This window comes from Solanum lycopersicum, chromosome 5, assembly GCF_036512215.1.
Source record: "Solanum lycopersicum chromosome 5, SLM_r2.1".
Taxonomy (NCBI): domain Eukaryota; kingdom Viridiplantae; phylum Streptophyta; class Magnoliopsida; order Solanales; family Solanaceae; genus Solanum; species Solanum lycopersicum.
Window position 1 is genome coordinate 5127611 of NC_090804.1, and position 16272 is coordinate 5143882.

The 16272-nt window shown below is 33.9% G+C and overlaps 3 protein-coding genes across 6 annotated transcripts; 2 read left to right on the plus strand and 1 right to left on the minus strand.

The window, feature by feature from the left end:
- Window positions 1–4330: 4330 nt before the first annotated feature.
- LOC101254201 (transcription factor bHLH49) lies at window positions 4331–8207 on the plus strand. Of its 2 annotated transcripts, XM_019214099.3 has the most exons (9): window positions 4331–4457; window positions 4942–5812; window positions 6093–6299; window positions 6383–6448; window positions 6721–6789; window positions 7100–7171; window positions 7263–7475; window positions 7566–7653; window positions 7732–8207. In XM_019214099.3, the coding sequence occupies exons 2-9, from the start codon at window positions 5012–5014 to the stop codon at window positions 7767–7769; spliced, it is 1554 nt and encodes a 517-aa protein (XP_019069644.1). In that variant the 5' UTR covers window positions 4331–4457; window positions 4942–5011; the 3' UTR covers window positions 7770–8207. The 2 variants fall into 2 exon arrangements, with proteins under 2 accessions (XP_019069644.1, XP_004239006.1); XM_004238958.5 differs by having other exon boundaries at window positions 4405–5812.
- Window positions 8208–9429: 1222 nt separating this feature from the next.
- Window positions 9430–16009, plus strand: LOC104647316 (putative pentatricopeptide repeat-containing protein At1g68930). 3 transcript variants are annotated; one of them, XM_069297819.1, is made up of 4 exons: window positions 9430–12231; window positions 14601–15225; window positions 15310–15394; window positions 15557–16009. In XM_069297819.1, the coding sequence occupies exon 1, from the start codon at window positions 9743–9745 to the stop codon at window positions 11972–11974; it is 2232 nt and encodes a 743-aa protein (XP_069153920.1). In that variant the 5' UTR covers window positions 9430–9742; the 3' UTR covers window positions 11975–12231; window positions 14601–15225; window positions 15310–15394; window positions 15557–16009. The 3 variants fall into 3 exon arrangements, with proteins under 3 accessions (XP_069153920.1, XP_069153922.1, XP_069153921.1); XM_069297821.1 differs by having other exon boundaries at window positions 14637–15225; XM_069297820.1 differs by lacking the exon at window positions 15310–15394.
- On the minus strand, window positions 13255–16033 carry LOC101255791 (uncharacterized). Its single transcript, XM_004239394.5, has 5 exons — window positions 15638–16033; window positions 14633–15249; window positions 14105–14213; window positions 13708–14028; window positions 13255–13615 (listed from the first exon to the last, which is right to left on the minus strand). The coding sequence occupies exons 1-5, from the start codon at window positions 15788–15790 to the stop codon at window positions 13562–13564; spliced, it is 1254 nt and encodes a 417-aa protein (XP_004239442.2). The 5' UTR covers window positions 15791–16033; the 3' UTR covers window positions 13255–13561.
- Window positions 16034–16272: the final 239 nt, after the last annotated feature.

The following is a 16272-nucleotide window of genomic DNA, read 5'->3' on the forward strand; positions in this document are numbered from 1 at the left end:
CTGAATTCTTATAACCTAGAAAAATTCATGCAAAAAAATTAAAATAATCAAGAGTTGGCGTAGTAAAATGGGAAAATAAATATTTAAAAAACAGAACTTTTAAGGTAAAAGTTAACGTAACGAATGTATTGTACTTTGTCTCATGGAATATTGAAAAATTTTTAATTCATACTTTTTAAAAAAATAAGAAACCCACTAGTACTTATATATAAATGATGGTTAAAATTTTATTCGTACTCGATATTTATATAATTTAGATATGATACATGTCTTAATCTACACATTTGGATTGTTTAATGACAAAATTTATTCATATTGAATATTTATATCATTTTGATATGACGAATCATACATGTATTAGTCTAAACCCTTATCGCTAAATTATAATTAATTAATCTTATATTTAATCATGAAATTGTGATTTCTATTAATTCAGATTAAGTAAAATAGAAGTATTCCTAGTATATTTTTGGAAAAGGGATCTAAAAAATATTTTGAGTTTGGTCGAAATTGCTTTGTGAGAATCTTTTAACTCATGCACTATTTAATAGTAGAGCTATCAATATGGGTTAATCCATTCTATTCGGGCCAATCCACACAGGCTTTGGTATTTTACGGATCAGGCCGAGCTAGCTCATTTTTGTATGGATCAGACAACGGTTGACCCAACCTACAACTACGTGGGTTATAGACTTGCCGGGCCAGCTCACCTTTTAACAATTATATTTTTTTATAATTATTAAATTATATTAAAAATTATAATTTAAAAATATTATCATAAATATCGACAAAACAATATTGCATGATGTTAATGTTACTACTTGTTAATCAAATCAACAAATAAAATTATTTTTATAATATTTAGGGATAATGCACAAGTACACCCTCAATCTATGACCGAAATCTCAGAGACACACTTATACTATACTAAGGTTCTATTACCCCTGAACTTATTTTATTAATAATTTTCTGACCTTTTTGGCCTACGCGACACTATCTTGTGGGCCCAACGACGATCGAATTTTTTTTAAGCTAGTGCCACGTAGGTCGTAAAGGGGTAGAAAATTACTAATAAAATAAGTTCAGGGGGTAATAGAACCTTAATATAGTATAAGTGCGTCTCTGAGATTTCAGGCATAGGTTGAGGGGGTACTTGTGCATTTTCCCTAATATTTATTAAGCTTTTTTTCAAGTACTAATACAAATATCTAAATAGAAATATTAATCTTATTGTTTTGAGTTTGGACTTTCTTTAATTTTAAATTGTAATATTATATTATATTTTCAAATAAATTTTGACCCACGGGGTGGCCCTACCAATATTTTTCAAGCTCTACAAATCAGCAGGCTTACTCAGATCGGATTAAAAAAATCTTTTTTTTTTAAATGGGCTACAAAAATCTTAGTCCAGCCCTATTAAACCTCGAGTTAGGCCATGCTAGCCCAACGAGCCTATATTAACAACTTTATTTAATAGTTTATTTTAAAGATATATTTGTGCTCACGTGGACACATTACTATTTATAATTATACAATATTTTTATGTCCACGTGACACATATATATCCTTAAAATACACTATTAAATAGCGCAGAGGGATAAAAGGTCTTTTTCAAAACTTGGTATCGTTATAACGATTTCGGTCAAAATTCATATATATTTTAGAATTTTTTCCCTATTTTTTTTTAGTTCTGTTGCAATTTACGTTATTTAGAAACATTGATAAGCTATGGAAATTATCAAAATTAAAAAGATTAAAGATCTAGTGTAGGTACAACTCTAGAAATAATTTAAGTGGCCATAAAAGTGTGTGAAAACAAGCTAGTATAAACATCGGTATTTTGACCAAATTAAACAAATTTAATTAATTAAAGATTATATTATAAGCTCTTCCATCTAGGTATAGAAAAGGGGAAGGCAATTATCATATTACTAAAGTATAAGATATAATTAATGACTGTCAAGAGTTGGCAATGTCAGTTGCTGGCTTATTAAGTCCCCATTAAAATTCTTTTATAAATTACCTATTCAAAATTTATTATTTTGACTAAGTCAAATTTGATTCGATATCAAAGGTAAAATTTAAAGAAAAATAGTATGGAAAATAGAAATAACATAAGTAAAAAAATTATTACATACGAATTAAATACTATAAAAAATATGACAAATCATTTTGAATAATAATTGCAAGTAGATGATATGATAATTGAAGTATAAAGATAAAAAAAAATAGTAAAAAAAGTCCGAGGACAAAAACTATAAAAATAATGTTACGATTGCTAATATAAAATGCAAGATAAAAGTCATAAAACTCTATTATCGGCGTATTTTTAACAAATTAAATTTTTTATTTTTTTTAATCTTAACTATTCTCTTATCATGTCAATATTTTAGAGAAATAAACAACTTCATTTAGTGACCTTACGATAAAAGTGAATTTATTTTAACTATATTCAATCATACTCCTTGACATCTATAAAAATTTAATTTTTAAGACTCTTTAATGCTTCTATTCTCATTTTTCAAATATTTGCAAATGAATTTTCAAACTTTAAGATCACCACAATTATTTTAACAAAAAAAACAAAAAAAACTACATATTATATTGAAGAGTTATATGTAGGTAACATGTATACTTTTTATTTTTCCTATCTGTATGAACTCATCATTTTCTATGCTAAATCACACTTTAATTTGCTCAATTTCAAATTTTTTAATGATTATGATTCTAAAAAGTACAATGAATATTCTTTTACATGTTCTACTTGGTTGATAACTTATAATCCAAACATTTGACATGTTACTTTTATAAATCAACTTCAAATCTATGATCCCACATATAAAAAACAATTCTTACAAAAGATTATCACCATAAATATTAGAACTATAGCCAAAACAATAATTTTGATGTTACTTTTTTTTTTTTAGAAAATATTTATAAACTACATTGAAAATATTAACAATTATATGTGTATATATATATATATTCAATATATAAATAATGATACTAGTAATATCATAGACATAAAGTAAGGTACACATCACAAGGCAAATAAATAATGCTATAGGGTAGTCTATAAAGTATACACAAGATAGCTAAAACAAACAAACAAAATAAACAAGTACTACAAAAAAAAGATAGAGAAAAAAACAAACAAAAGGAAAAGTTTCACTTTTTTCTTCATTATTCTCTTTATTTTTATTTAAATAAATACAAATTTAAAAAGTAAACAATTCTTTTAAAATATTTAGTTACCTATTAATTAATCTTAAAATTTTAATCTTCAAATATTTTTAGGTTTTAAAAAACTAATCTTTAAATTCAATTTTGGGAGAAATTTCACTTTCAACTATGAAATTTTACTTATTTTAAAAATAAATTGCATGTTTAACACATTTTACAAATTTTGAATTTTCAGTTTGAAAAAATATATGATGAAATGAAATCAGTAAAAAAATGTTTACCACCCTCTAAAACTTCTATAATATTTTATATTTTCATTATTATTTCTCCATTTTTACTCCATAAAATTATGTTTTCTTTGAATACATAAAAATTAAGATTAATTAACAGCTCTTTTATTTTAATTTTATTTTTAACAAGCGTGACTATAAATGCAGGGGACCTTTTGTTACAAAGCTTTCTTTTTCGATTCCCTCAAATTAACTAATTTCTTCACTAACTTCTCTTTCGACCTTTGACTCTACTTTTTCTTTCAAATATTTCCAATTTTAATATCTATATCAAAGCTCGATATTATTTTTACAATTTATTTTTATATTTATATCGCTTACAAGGTGTTTTAACTTTTTTCATGAATTACCCGTAAATATAAAAAATAGATAAAATTTTTAATGTGTTTAAAATTTACTCTTAACTAATGTTTATGTCTTTTTAATATTGGAAGTATAAAATAAATATTTAAATTTGTGTAAAATAAAACAAGTAAATGTATGCACTTTACGAACATTTTGCATGTATTATTCTACGTAGCATAAAGTTAACTAAGTAAATACATGTATGTATATAACATTTCACATATATATTATATCATATAAGATACGTATAATTATATATAAGTTTTAAATATATACTTGTGCACGTCTTAAATAATATATTTATATATTATATCAATATAAAAAGTTAAAATCATGCGCTAAACTTCTTCATATGTGTAGAATTTAAGAAAAGAAATTAAATCACAAGCTTATTATGTATAATATTATTTAAATTTCAACGAGAAATAACTCAAATGTGTGATCTCTAAATCACGAAAATACTAACTTTATGAATTGCATCAAAACTTTATCGAAACTCTTTCAGAAAAAAAGAAAAGCAGTAGCCAAAAAGTTAAAGAATTGATTTTTATCCCTTTCCCTTCAGTAAAAGAAAAAAAGAAAAGCTGTTCAAGAATGGTGTAATAGAGTAACAAAAGTTAGTACACAATCTGAACTAAGGTATCTTTTTTCTTCCTCACCCCACTTTTAGTCTGTGTTCTTTTTTTTCTCTATTTCAGAGCTGTCTGAGCAGTTTGAGAAATCTTGAGGGGGGGTTCTGTTCTTTACTGTGACTTAGGGTTTTTTACTTTAAATGAGCCATTTATGGTTGCTGCAAGTTAATGACTTGTTCAATTTACTGCTCTTTTGAGCTCTTTGTTGAAATGGGTTTGTGTTTTCTGGGACATTAAGGAGGTGGGGTGGGGACTTTTTTTGTGAATTTGAAAGCATTGATTGTTATTTCTTGTTCTGTATGGACTTTTTATATTTGGGGCTTTTCTAGTTTTGAGTGAATCTTCTGGTAGACATAGTTTGTTCACCTGAAAAGTCTTGCTTTTTTGGATAGTTTGAACACATGTTTGGTTGTATGGTCTTTCTTGAGGATAGTTAAATGCATAAAGATGAAAACTTTAAGTTCCCAGCATGTTGAATTTCAATGTTTTAGGTTGTTTTCTTGATACTCAAGTGCTGTGGTAAAAGAAGTTTGGTTAAGTTTTTTCTATACTTGGAAAAATATGGATATAGAAATCAAGAATGACAGTGAACCAGAAAAGAGGAATGATCAAGAAGTGTCAATGAACTATCAGTCACCAAATGTTTCTTCAGAATGGCAATTAAATGGGAGTAATTTGACTAATTCATCAATGGGAATGGTGGATTCGTTTTGTCCTACTACTTGGGATCAGCCTACCACCAATTCATCAAATTTAGGCTTTTGTGATGCTAGTGTTCAAATGGATTTAGGACCTTTTAGAGCTGGTGTTGATAGTACACTTGGTCCTAATTGGACTCCATCAAATGCAGTGTTGAAAGGGGGTATGTTTCTACCTCCTGTTCCGATGATGCTTCCGCAAAGCTTAGCTCAGTTTCCGGCTGATTCGGGGTTTATTGAAAGAGCTGCAAGGTTTTCTTGCTTTAGTGGAGGGAACTTTGGTGATATGATGAACCCTTTTAGCATCCCCGAGTCGTCGATGAATCCTTATTATAGGGGATTGTCATCAATGCAGGGTCCTCAAGAGGTTTTGGCAAATAATGGGTTGAAATCACCTCAGAAGCTGCAGCATTTGAGTAATGTGGCTGAAAGTTCTAAGGATGTTTCTTTAACTCATAGGGACACACAAAGAAGTCCCCTCAAGAATGAGAAAAAGAGTGAAAATGTTGCTAAGTCTCAGGATGAAGCAAAAGAAGTTGCTGGAGTCTCTGGTAATGAGTCTGATGAAGCAGGATGTAGTGGCCGTCAAGAAGAAACTGAGGGTGCTGGTGAGGAGTCCTGTGGAAAGAATATTGGCTCAAAGAAAAGGAAAAGAGGTGGTCAGGTAGGACATCATTAGTATATTTCGTTTGATCGTTCACTCGATAACTATCTGTTGTTTTTGTTACTATCTGTCGTTTCTTGTATTTCCGTTATTTCTTTTTCTGAATTGCTTTGGACTGTTTTTTTTTGAGCTAAGCATCTATTGGGAAACAGCCTCCCTACCTCTGAGGTAGGGTAAGGTCTGTGTACACTTAACCCTCCTAGACTGCACGTGATATGTTGTTGTTATTATTGTTTGTTCACAAGATAGTCCCTTGTTGAATGTTCTTGTCATTTGGCAGGATACTGAACCTGATCAAATGAAGGGAGCACAGCAGCCACCATCCGAAATTCAGAAAGGGGAACAGAACTTGAATCCAATTGCCAGCAAGCCTGGTGGAAAGAATGGTAAACAGGGGTCTCAGTTTTCAGATCCAACCAAAGAAGAATATATACATGTTCGTGCTCGAAGAGGCCAGGCAACAAATAGCCATAGTCTTGCAGAAAGAGTAAGACTTCTATTAGAAGCTTCCAAGTTATTAAATCTCATATTTGATTTGTTTTGGTACTAACTTGAGTGTTTTGATTACAGATAAGGAGGGAGAAAATCAGTGAACGGATGAAGTATCTTCAGGATCTTGTGCCTGGTTGCAACAAGGTTGGTAGTTATTGGAACCATCTAGTATAGTGTAGCAGGCGCGATGTTGCTTGGACTCGTCATAAAATGCTGATGGGTGTGTGTCGGATCCTCCAAAAGTAGTGCATCTTTGGAGGATCTGACATAGATGCAGCAACATTTTTGGAGAGTCCAAGCAACATACTGAAGCCTATATTAGAAATTTGAGTAGTCATATGCTACATAGCATATATTAGAAATTTTACTTGGCACTTTCTGTTTTTAGTTACTTGAGAAAGAGGTGATGATTGCAGGTCACCGGCAAAGCTGTGATGCTGGATGAAATCATTAACTATGTACAGTCTTTGCAAAGGCAGGTTGAGGTATAGAAATTAACAACTTATTTTCTTTCTCACGTTTTCTTCAATCGTACTCTTCACATTAATAATGGTCCCTTCTTTCCTTTGGAATGCTCAATTTTCAAAATATTTAGTGATGATTTGATTGCTTCACATATTGCTGGCTTGATTATCCTGGTGCCTGGTTAATGTGGTCTTGAGGAATTCTTTGTTCATGCATTCGAGTTACAAATATGTCAACTCTAGCTCTTGATTGGTCTTAAGATGTGTTTGCTATTTTGTTTTATGCACACTAGTATATACTTGAGGATGACTAGACTCCTTTTTGTTCCAGTTCCTCTCAATGAAGCTTGCAACAGTAAACCCGCGGCTTGATTTTGATATTGATGGTCTCCTGGCAAAAGATGTAAGTAGTTCACTTTTCTGAGAATGACGTGTAGACGAGCATTTTTGGAATTCCACCTAATGCTTGAATGAAAAAATTCCCTTTGTCACAGATCCTCCAGTCTCGAGCAGGTCCTTCATCCTCACTCGCTTTTCCGCCTGATATGACCATGGCATATTCTCCTTTACATCCACCGCAAGCTGGACTGCTTCAATCTGGTCTTCCTGGTTATGGATTTCCTAGTGAAGGATTTCGTAGAGCCATCAATCCTCATTTAGCCACTACTAGTTGTGGGCCTGGTGACTACAAGGATCCGTCATCTCAGGTAACATTTGTGGTTCTTGAACTATTGTAGCATAAGCAAGTCTTGGTCGACGGTCTACTAATCATTTGAGCTAATTTGCATGATCTCCAGGCACCGAATGAATGGGATAATGAACTACATAATATTGTCCAAATGGGGTTAAATTCAAGTGTACCTTCATCTAGTCAAGATTTAAGTGGTATTTGATGCCCCTGCGTGATTTTACTATGATAAATTCGCATCTTCTCTAGTAATCCTGATAATTCTCTGTTTGTAGGTTCTCTACCAGCAGGACAAATGAAAGCAGAACCATGACTCATCATAGATACCAAATATGCTTAACTTTACCTGTTATTGGGAGATTAAGGTGCACTGATTATGTTATCTGGGAAGTGCGTTGCACCGAGAGCTCTTCTTATTTCACATTTGCACGAGACGCCCCATCCAGGAGTTCCCAGTAAGTCTGTACAGCAAATCCATAACGCGTATTTGTTGACACAGTGAATTCACCTCCTTTTCATAAGCGACACAATCGGCTTGTAGCACGAGAGTGATGATTCATTCCACGAGATTGATGTTCTTCAGATCAACAACAGCAAATGAAGGTTCAAGAACTAATGTTTTGTTGATACATTCTTGAATCTTACGTTGCGGAAATGCTTATATTCTTCCTGTTCATTCCATGTTGAAGAACTTGCAAAATGTATGGCTTGGGAAAAGTAAATGAAGTTTACATGCTCCTTTTCTTCCAAAGCATTATTTACATTAGAAACTCTGTTCAGTTACTGCAAAGTAATACACAGAATCTGATGTTGTTGGCTATAAGGTTGATTCTCAGAAAACTTGCCATGCATGATAACTCTGAGACTTAAAAATATTTAGCTCGGTATGTTATCTCATGTATTCAGATTAGAAAAACGAGAAAATAAAAGATGAAAAGAAAAATACAAAAAACTATCGAGTTTACAGAATTCACTGTGTGTCCTTGAGAAAGTTAATTTCTTCAAGTATCCGAGGTTGCAGATTAATTTCTACCAAGATAAAACGGTTTAACCATTAAAGAAGTAGCGGTACCTCAAACTTCGATAATTTCAATAAACTTAAAATGACAGCAGCGGATTACACGCACAGACACAATTTTCTATTTTGTTTTGTAAGAAATATATGTAAGAGAAGGGAAGACTTCGATGTAGAAAAATGAGAGAAAACCTCTCTATTTGTAGCCAACAAAGGATAAATGTCGCAACTCTTTGGAAATAAGACAACTTTTGAGAAATATCACAACCCTTTGGAAAAGGCACAACCTTTCAAACGGTTTCAACCTTTTGGAAAAGGCACAACCTTTCAAACGGTTTCAACCCTTTAGAAAAGATACAACTTTTCATAAAGTTCATAGCCTTTCGACAAAATCACAACCTTCAGGACTTTCGCAACCCTTCATTTCATGTTCACACCTTTAGAACCCAACACAATATACAAAGCATTCCGTGAGCTAACTTAGTTCAGGAAAGAGTTATACTCCAAGTGTGTGATATAAAGAATCTATCATAATAGAAGCATTAATGATTATTTCTAATATTATTTAAGTTGGTGAATGATTCTTCTTTTTCATAAAAACCTGTGCTGGTGGAGTTAGCAGGCTATCGGATTGGTCTAGATATGTGTGAATAGATCCAAATATCATAATTATCAAAAATAAATAAATAAAAAATTATTTTGTGTAGTCTATTGAAAATAATTTACTTAGGTTTGTCTATAAGTGTACATTATTCTCTTCAAACTCTACTTATATAAGGATAATAATGTGTATATTAAGGGACTCGGACATCACAATTATGAAAAAAATCAACTTGGGATCAAAGATAATTCATTTAGTTAAGACACATGTTCAAAATTTATGATTTAAAATAAATCATTGCTATAAATTATTTCATACGGATAAAATTAACATTTAAAAGCTAAAATGATACTAAATATAAAAATTCGTCAATCTATGAGTTGACAGGGCGAATGGTTACGACTCGTAAATGGATTCGTGGAAAATCAGGTTTCAAATCGATCTAAAATTTATAGAATGTCAATTATTCGAAAATAATATCAATGATTCACATCAACTTCAGAGTATTTCAATACTTCCTCTCTTTATTTACTTTAACAATAGTGTTCAAACATTATAAGATTCTTTTATATTTATTAGATTCCAGTCAAATAACGTCGCATAAATTGGGAGTTAAGGAAAAACTATAAATAAAACTGAACCACCCGCCAATTCCTCTCTTTTGAACAGTATGTCTCATATTTCCAACCATTACTGTTCTATGCTCAAACTTTGGTGTCAGTCCCAAAACCAGAACCAAATCAAGAAGCTTCATTGCTTCATTCTCAAAACCATAGCAAACCCAGAAACGTTTTTGCTTAACAATCTCATAAATGCTTACAGTAAACTCAATAACACTGGGTATGCACGCCAAGTGTTTGAAGAAATACCTCAACCAAACCAGTTTTCATGGAACACCGTTCTTTCTGTTTATTCGAAGTGTGGAAACATCTCGAGAATGCTAGACGTGTTCAATCGGATGCCAAAGCGAGATGGGGTGTCTTGGAATTTGATTATTTCGGGGTATGCATCTCGAGGTTTAGCTATTGATGCTTTGGAGGCGTATAAGTTGATGTTAGAAGACGGGGGAATGAGTTTGAATAGGATAACGTTTTCGACGATGCTTATATTGTCTTCGGACAATGGTTGGATTCGAATGAGTAGGCAAATTCATGGGCAGATAGTGAAATGGGGATTTGAGTTGTATGTTTTCGTGGGTAGTCCGTTGGTTGATATGTATGCAAAAGCAGGGCTTATTTATGAGGCTGAAAAAGTTTTCAATGAGTTGCCAGAAAGAAACGTGGTGATGTATAATACAATGATTATGGGGTTTTTGAGGTCTGGGATGGTTAGAGAGTCGAAAAGTTTGTTTCAAGATATGCCTGAGAAGGATTCCATTTCTTGGACAACGATGATAACGGGGTTAACACAAAATGGTCTTGACAGGGAAGCACTTGTCTTGTTTAGGAGAATGAGGTTAGAGGGGCTGCCGATTGACCAATTCACATTTGGGAGCATTTTGACTGCTTGCGGAGGCCTCCAAGCTATCGAAGAAGGAAAACAGCTTCATGCTTATATAGTTAGAACCTATCACAGCGAGAACGTGTTTGTAGGTAGTGCCCTTGTTGACATGTATTCAAAGTGTAGAAACATCAAGTATGCTGGGTCCACGTTTAGTAGAATGCCCAACAAAAATATTGTCTCATGGACTGCAATGGTCGTTGGATATGGACAGAATGGCTTTAGCGAAGAAGCTGTTAAGGCTTTCTGCGACATGCAAAGGAATGGAGTTGAACCAGACGATTTTACTTTAGGAAGTGTGATAAGCTCATGTGCAAATCTGGCGAGCTTGGAAGAAGGAGCCCAGTTTCATGGTCGAGCATTAGTGTCAGGCTTGATATCTTTCATTACTGTTTCTAATGCACTTGTGACCCTATATGGTAAGTGTGGCAGCATAGAAGATTCTCACAGTCTTTTCGATGAGATGTCTGTTAAAGACGAGGTCTCTTGGACAGCGTTAGTGTCAGGATATGCTCAGTTTGGAAAAGCCACTGAAACAATTGATTTGTATGAGAAAATGCTGGAACATGGTCTTCAACCAGATGGAGTAACTTTTGTTGGGGTTCTTTCTGCTTGCAGTAGGGCAGGACTTGTGGACAAAGGCAAAATTTATTTTGAATCAATGGTGAAAGAACATGGAATTACGCCTATTCTTGATCATTACACTTGCATGATTGATCTATTTAGTCGATCCGGGCGTTTAGTAGAAGCCAAAGATTTTATACAGAAAATGCCTTGCACCCCAGATTCAATTGGTTGGGCTACACTGTTGAGCTCATGTAGAACCCATGGTAACATGGAAATTGGCAAATGGGCAGCAGAGTCCCTTTTGGAACTTGATCCAGAAAATCCTGCCAGCTATGTCTTGCTCACAAGTATGTATGCTGCGAAAGAAAATTGGGCTGAAGTGGCTCAATTAAGAAGGGCCATGAGAGATAAAGGTGTGAGGAAGGAGCCAGGATGTAGTTGGATCAAATATAAAAACAGAGTGCACATTTTCTCTGCTGATGACAAGTCAAGTCCATTTTCAGATCAAATATATGCAGAACTGGAGAAGCTAAATGCTAAAATGATAGATGAGGGTTATGTACCAGACGTAACTCATGTCATGCATAGAGTTGAAGAGTCTGATAAAATAAAATTGCTTAACCACCACAGCGAGAGACTTGCTATTGCCTTTGGCTTGATCTTTATCCCCCCTGGACTCCCCATAAGAGTGGTAAAAAACCTAAGGGTGTGTGGTGACTGCCATAGTGCAACTAAAATCATTTCTAAGATCACCCAAAGAGAAATTCTTGTAAGAGATGCGGTTAGATTTCATTTATTTAAGGATGGAAAATGTTCTTGTGGAGATTTCTGGTGATAGTTTTCCCACAATTTCAAATCAGTTACGAGGAGTGTTACATGTATCATATGAGGAAGGAATAATCACGCTGGTTCTCTTGAAAGGATACATTTGCCTCCCATGAGAGGTCCTGTCTATGTATGTTGGTGGTATATCTAATGGTTCAACTCAGAAGGCTGGGGAGCCGTTTTCATAAGCACTTCACTTCGGAGCTCAGCATGCAAGCCTAAAACGAGGAGTATCTGACTTAGGAGGCTACTGATCCTCTTAACAATGTAAGTTAAACTTAAAATAGCTGACTATACTGAAGAAATACAGCTCCTTGTATGTTTTCAATATTTTGTTGTAGCTTTCAATTCATAGACACATCAGTATTCAAAAGTTCCAAATTGCATGTTAAACTTTGTTGTATATGGGTGGAAATATAGACAAAAAGAGGAGTTGTCTCGGATTTACTTGTAGACTATATATAAGATGTTCCTTATAAGTTTAAGCTACTAAAAGTAACGTTAGTCTAGACTACATGAGATAAGGTTAGCTATAAAATAAGGAATATTGCCTCTGTAAGTACTAAGATTCTTAATTATAAGAATATTATATACGTTTAACCTAAACATGGAACGAATCTAGAGCATTCTAATACATGACTGGTTTAACCCTTTTGACTTCCAACATACCTTTTCAAGCTCAACTCTCAAGATGATCAATTAACTTGAGTTTGCACATCAAAACAGGAAACTGAAGTCGAGTATGCCAGAAAAAAGTTATTGTGAAGGTCTTCTGCAGATATCATCTAAATAGTGTAGTGGGAATAGTTCAGAGTCACCAAAATAGAAATTAGCGGTGATTAACTACAACAGCTTAACAAGGTGCATCTTACACCACACAAAGAAAGTTATGGTGTTGCAAATTTCCAGGACATCATTAGAATAGCTTAAATTAGCGGTTTCTGAGTAACTAAAAATTAGTCCTACATCATCCCCGTCCTCTTTTCCATTGCACTATCTAAGCAAGGATCAAATTAGTTCTATGCTAGGAAGTTACTTACCAAAGAAACAAATGTCAAAGAGGACTAATTTGATCCTTGCTCAGATAGTGCAATGGAAAAAGAGGACGGGGATGATGTAGTTAGCTTCTTGCTGTAATTTTCTTTTGAATAGGAGTAGCATATGATTTTTTGTATCTCGTACAAAGAAGTTGTTTTCTGCTGTTAGGAAAATCTACTGAATTTTGAGAATTTTCCTTCTTTTGCATTTTGTATATATTTTATGAGATGAAGTTATAAACATTGCCCAATGTGTTCGTATGTTAGCAAGGAATATCTGGTGTAGTAGCTAAGTACAGTCTACAGATTGACATTTCTGCATTATGTGATTGAACGGACACAGATACATAGCCTGACTCAATTGACTCAACACAAATACATTCCAGTAACGTAAAGGAAAATATTCCTACAATGAAGCAACTGTGGACTGTGATAATGAAACATAAATCTTGAAGTTAAGAAGAGACATTGCTTCTCTTTAGCTGTTCGATAAGAGGGCTTGATCCATCTCATTATCCAAAAAATAGGAAGGCTTCGATCCATAGAAGCAATGACCATAGCTAATCCTCTTGTTGTATCGATGTGATAGACTCTAACTGAATTTCTTGTGGATTCTAGAATATATGCAAAAAAGCTCATTAGACTAAAACATAGGTGTACAATTGAATTGTAGAATGAGCTTACGAGAGAAGCCAGAAAACATTACCTGTAAGCGGCGACAGATTTCAATAACTTCAGCAAGGGGTGCCCAGTCTCCAAAGTTCCTTTCAATAAATTGATAAGCAATTCCACTCTTTCCTTTGCCCACAATGAAGAGTCCTCCTTTTGTCTCACCTTCACCCCTGAAATTTTGATCCACCCCCATAGCTTTTGCTCGCCTATAATTTGAAATAGCTCGAGGATTCAATAGAAAACCTGATATGAACTTGTCTTTTAGCAGATTCCCACCTCCCAGAGCTTTATAAAATTCCATGTTTTTGTCAAAGAGGACTACACCACCCCAGTATCGAGGCCAGAAATCCTTTACCTGGATAACAAAACCCAGCATAATAAACCAGGTCCTTCCGTAGAAATGTCAACAAAAAAAGGTGGAAAAAAGTTACCTCTGATTCTATTTGCTCATGAAGAACAGCAAATAACTGAACCCCCAAAGCATCAAATATTGGTTTTCTTGCATAAAGTTGGTGGGCTTCAGCTCTGCACATGATGCACCTGTTTCCATAGTCTTTTTGGTATGAGACTGAGTAATTCATGCTCATAGATAAAAAAATTTAATTTCATGTTCTTTCTTATAAAATATAAATACCCCTTTCTTCTTTTTTGATATGACCATGGTTTCCAGTTCATAAATACCCCTTGTTTGTTAAAGGAAAAAACATTCCTAGGTTGCATCCTTCATCAGTGAATGATAATTTAGTGGGATAAAAAAGATTATTGGATTTTCTACTCTGTTTGAAGTTTTATGCAGAAATTGACTTGAGTTTACTTAATCCCATAAAATTCTTGCAAGTGGTGTCTTTTTCCTGTTTACTGTAGTATGTGTAATATCCTATATCCTATACATAGCACAACAATTGAGCTACATTTAACAAATTATAGGTGTGAATTGGAGAAATGATTTGATGCTTTACCCAGGGCGACGGATGCATACAAACACTGCTGGTTTATCCCGCCAGAGCTTTGAAGCCTTCATCGTAGCAGTCTTTCTTTTCACTAGACGCTCCATTCCAATCTTGTACTCTGGTGTTAGTTTCTGAACTGAGATATTCTCTATGGAAGAATAAGGAGCAACAGTCTCAACTACTGGGGTGGGCTGCACACAGCCACATGCTCTAGGCTCATCGGGCATTGAAGCTACAATTCCTTTAAAAACATGTCCACCTTTAATTTCCAGCTCAGCCATTGATTGTTCAAGGGATATACCTGTCTTGGTTCTTCTAAGGGATCTTGTCATACTTAGCTTCCTGGAGGTGACTGGAGAAATATCCTTCCTGTAAAGACTCTCATTTGTTGAGGTGGTTCTTCTCCTCATGTGGAGGTTATAGGTTTCTGACAAAGAATCTCCCCCAGAAGCTGCAGTTCTGTCTGTAAAACGGGCAACATGGCCCCTTTTCATTCCAAACTTTGAAGTAAGATCTACTGTACTTAAGTTTTGAAGCTCAGTAAGGGAATTCCCTGACTCCTCAAACTTATCTGCGTATTGCATCAGAGCTCGATCATGCAGGTACGACCTGATTTCCAGTGCATCCTTGAGTAGGAAAGATACAATCATCAGAAGAATAGCTTATTTGTTTCCATAATTTTTCAGATGTGCAGAAAACAAGCTTAACAACTTCCTAATCAAAGTTTGTTTCGGCAATAATCATTCAAATGGGAATAGAGGCATTTACTAGGTTGATTTCTCAGATGGTCACTCAACTAATAGTTATTATCTCAGAAAGTCACCATTTCAGAAATCAACTCGGCATTTACTACTTCTTGCATAACACTTGTTTCTTTTGTTGCAACTTAATTCTTATGATTATGTTCTTAGAAATGGTTTTTTTTTTCCTCAGGGAAACACAAGAATCACTCAGCTGCCAACACAGATGATATTCTCTAGATATATACAAGAAGACCGAATTTAGTATAAGAACCTTTTGCCGTTTAGTCATGTTCAGCTCATTCATATCATCTACATTCATAATCTTCAATGTTGGTACATCATCCCACCCTTCCTCAAGCAGCATTGGAACTAGTCCCTGCAGACATCCATTTCCAACAAAGTCCTCGATCGCGAAAGAAGCCATCTTCTTCTCAAACAGAGAAAAAACTAGAGCAACAAAAAATCCTGTGATGCAATCAATGAATGTACACTTTTAACATACATATATCCACACAAATTTGAAATGCATTCACTTAGACAATGTCTATGGTTCTAATTAACTCCCGTAGAATTGTAACGTACAGTCTTAATAGTGATTGATGAACTACTTCACTCGTAAGTTCTCTAAAAGAAGATTTTTGAATTTTGTGGTGTTAAACCGAAAGATAATGTTGAATGTTATTGAAATCTCTTTTTTAGTAGTTTAATCAGAGAGGGGGCCTGATTAGATATTTAAAGCTTTGTGGGCGATTGTCTCATAACAGCCGGCCAAACATTTTTGCCAAAGATGCAACAGGTGTACCTTTGATTTTATTTATTGAAACTAATAATATTTAGGCCGGAGAAAGGTGATTAGATAAGATATGACACATCGAGAACTTGGCGATCAAACTTATGGTGAAATGT

Excerpts from the sequence above, each read along its gene's own strand:
- LOC101254201 (XM_019214099.3), top strand. The coding sequence starts at position 5,012 with ATGGATATAGAAATCAAGAATGACAGTGAACCAGAAAAGAGGAATGAT. Across the intron at positions 5,813-6,092 it reads AAAGGAAAAGAGGTGGTCAG|GATACTGAACCTGATCAAAT; the intron begins GTAGGACATCAT and ends GTCATTTGGCAG. Across the intron at positions 7,654-7,731 it reads ATCTAGTCAAGATTTAAGTG|GTTCTCTACCAGCAGGACAA; the intron begins GTATTTGATGCC and ends CTCTGTTTGTAG.
- LOC104647316 (XM_069297819.1), top strand. The coding sequence starts at position 9,743 with ATGTCTCATATTTCCAACCATTACTGTTCTATGCTCAAACTTTGGTGT.
- LOC101255791 (XM_004239394.5), bottom strand. The coding sequence starts at position 15,790 with ATGGCTTCTTTCGCGATCGAGGACTTTGTTGGAAATGGATGTCTGCAG. Across the intron at positions 15,250-15,637 it reads ACATGACTAAACGGCAAAAG|GATGCACTGGAAATCAGGTC; the intron begins GTTCTTATACTA and ends TTCCTACTCAAG. Across the intron at positions 13,616-13,707 it reads AAATCTGTCGCCGCTTACAG|AATCCACAAGAAATTCAGTT; the intron begins GTAATGTTTTCT and ends CATATATTCTAG.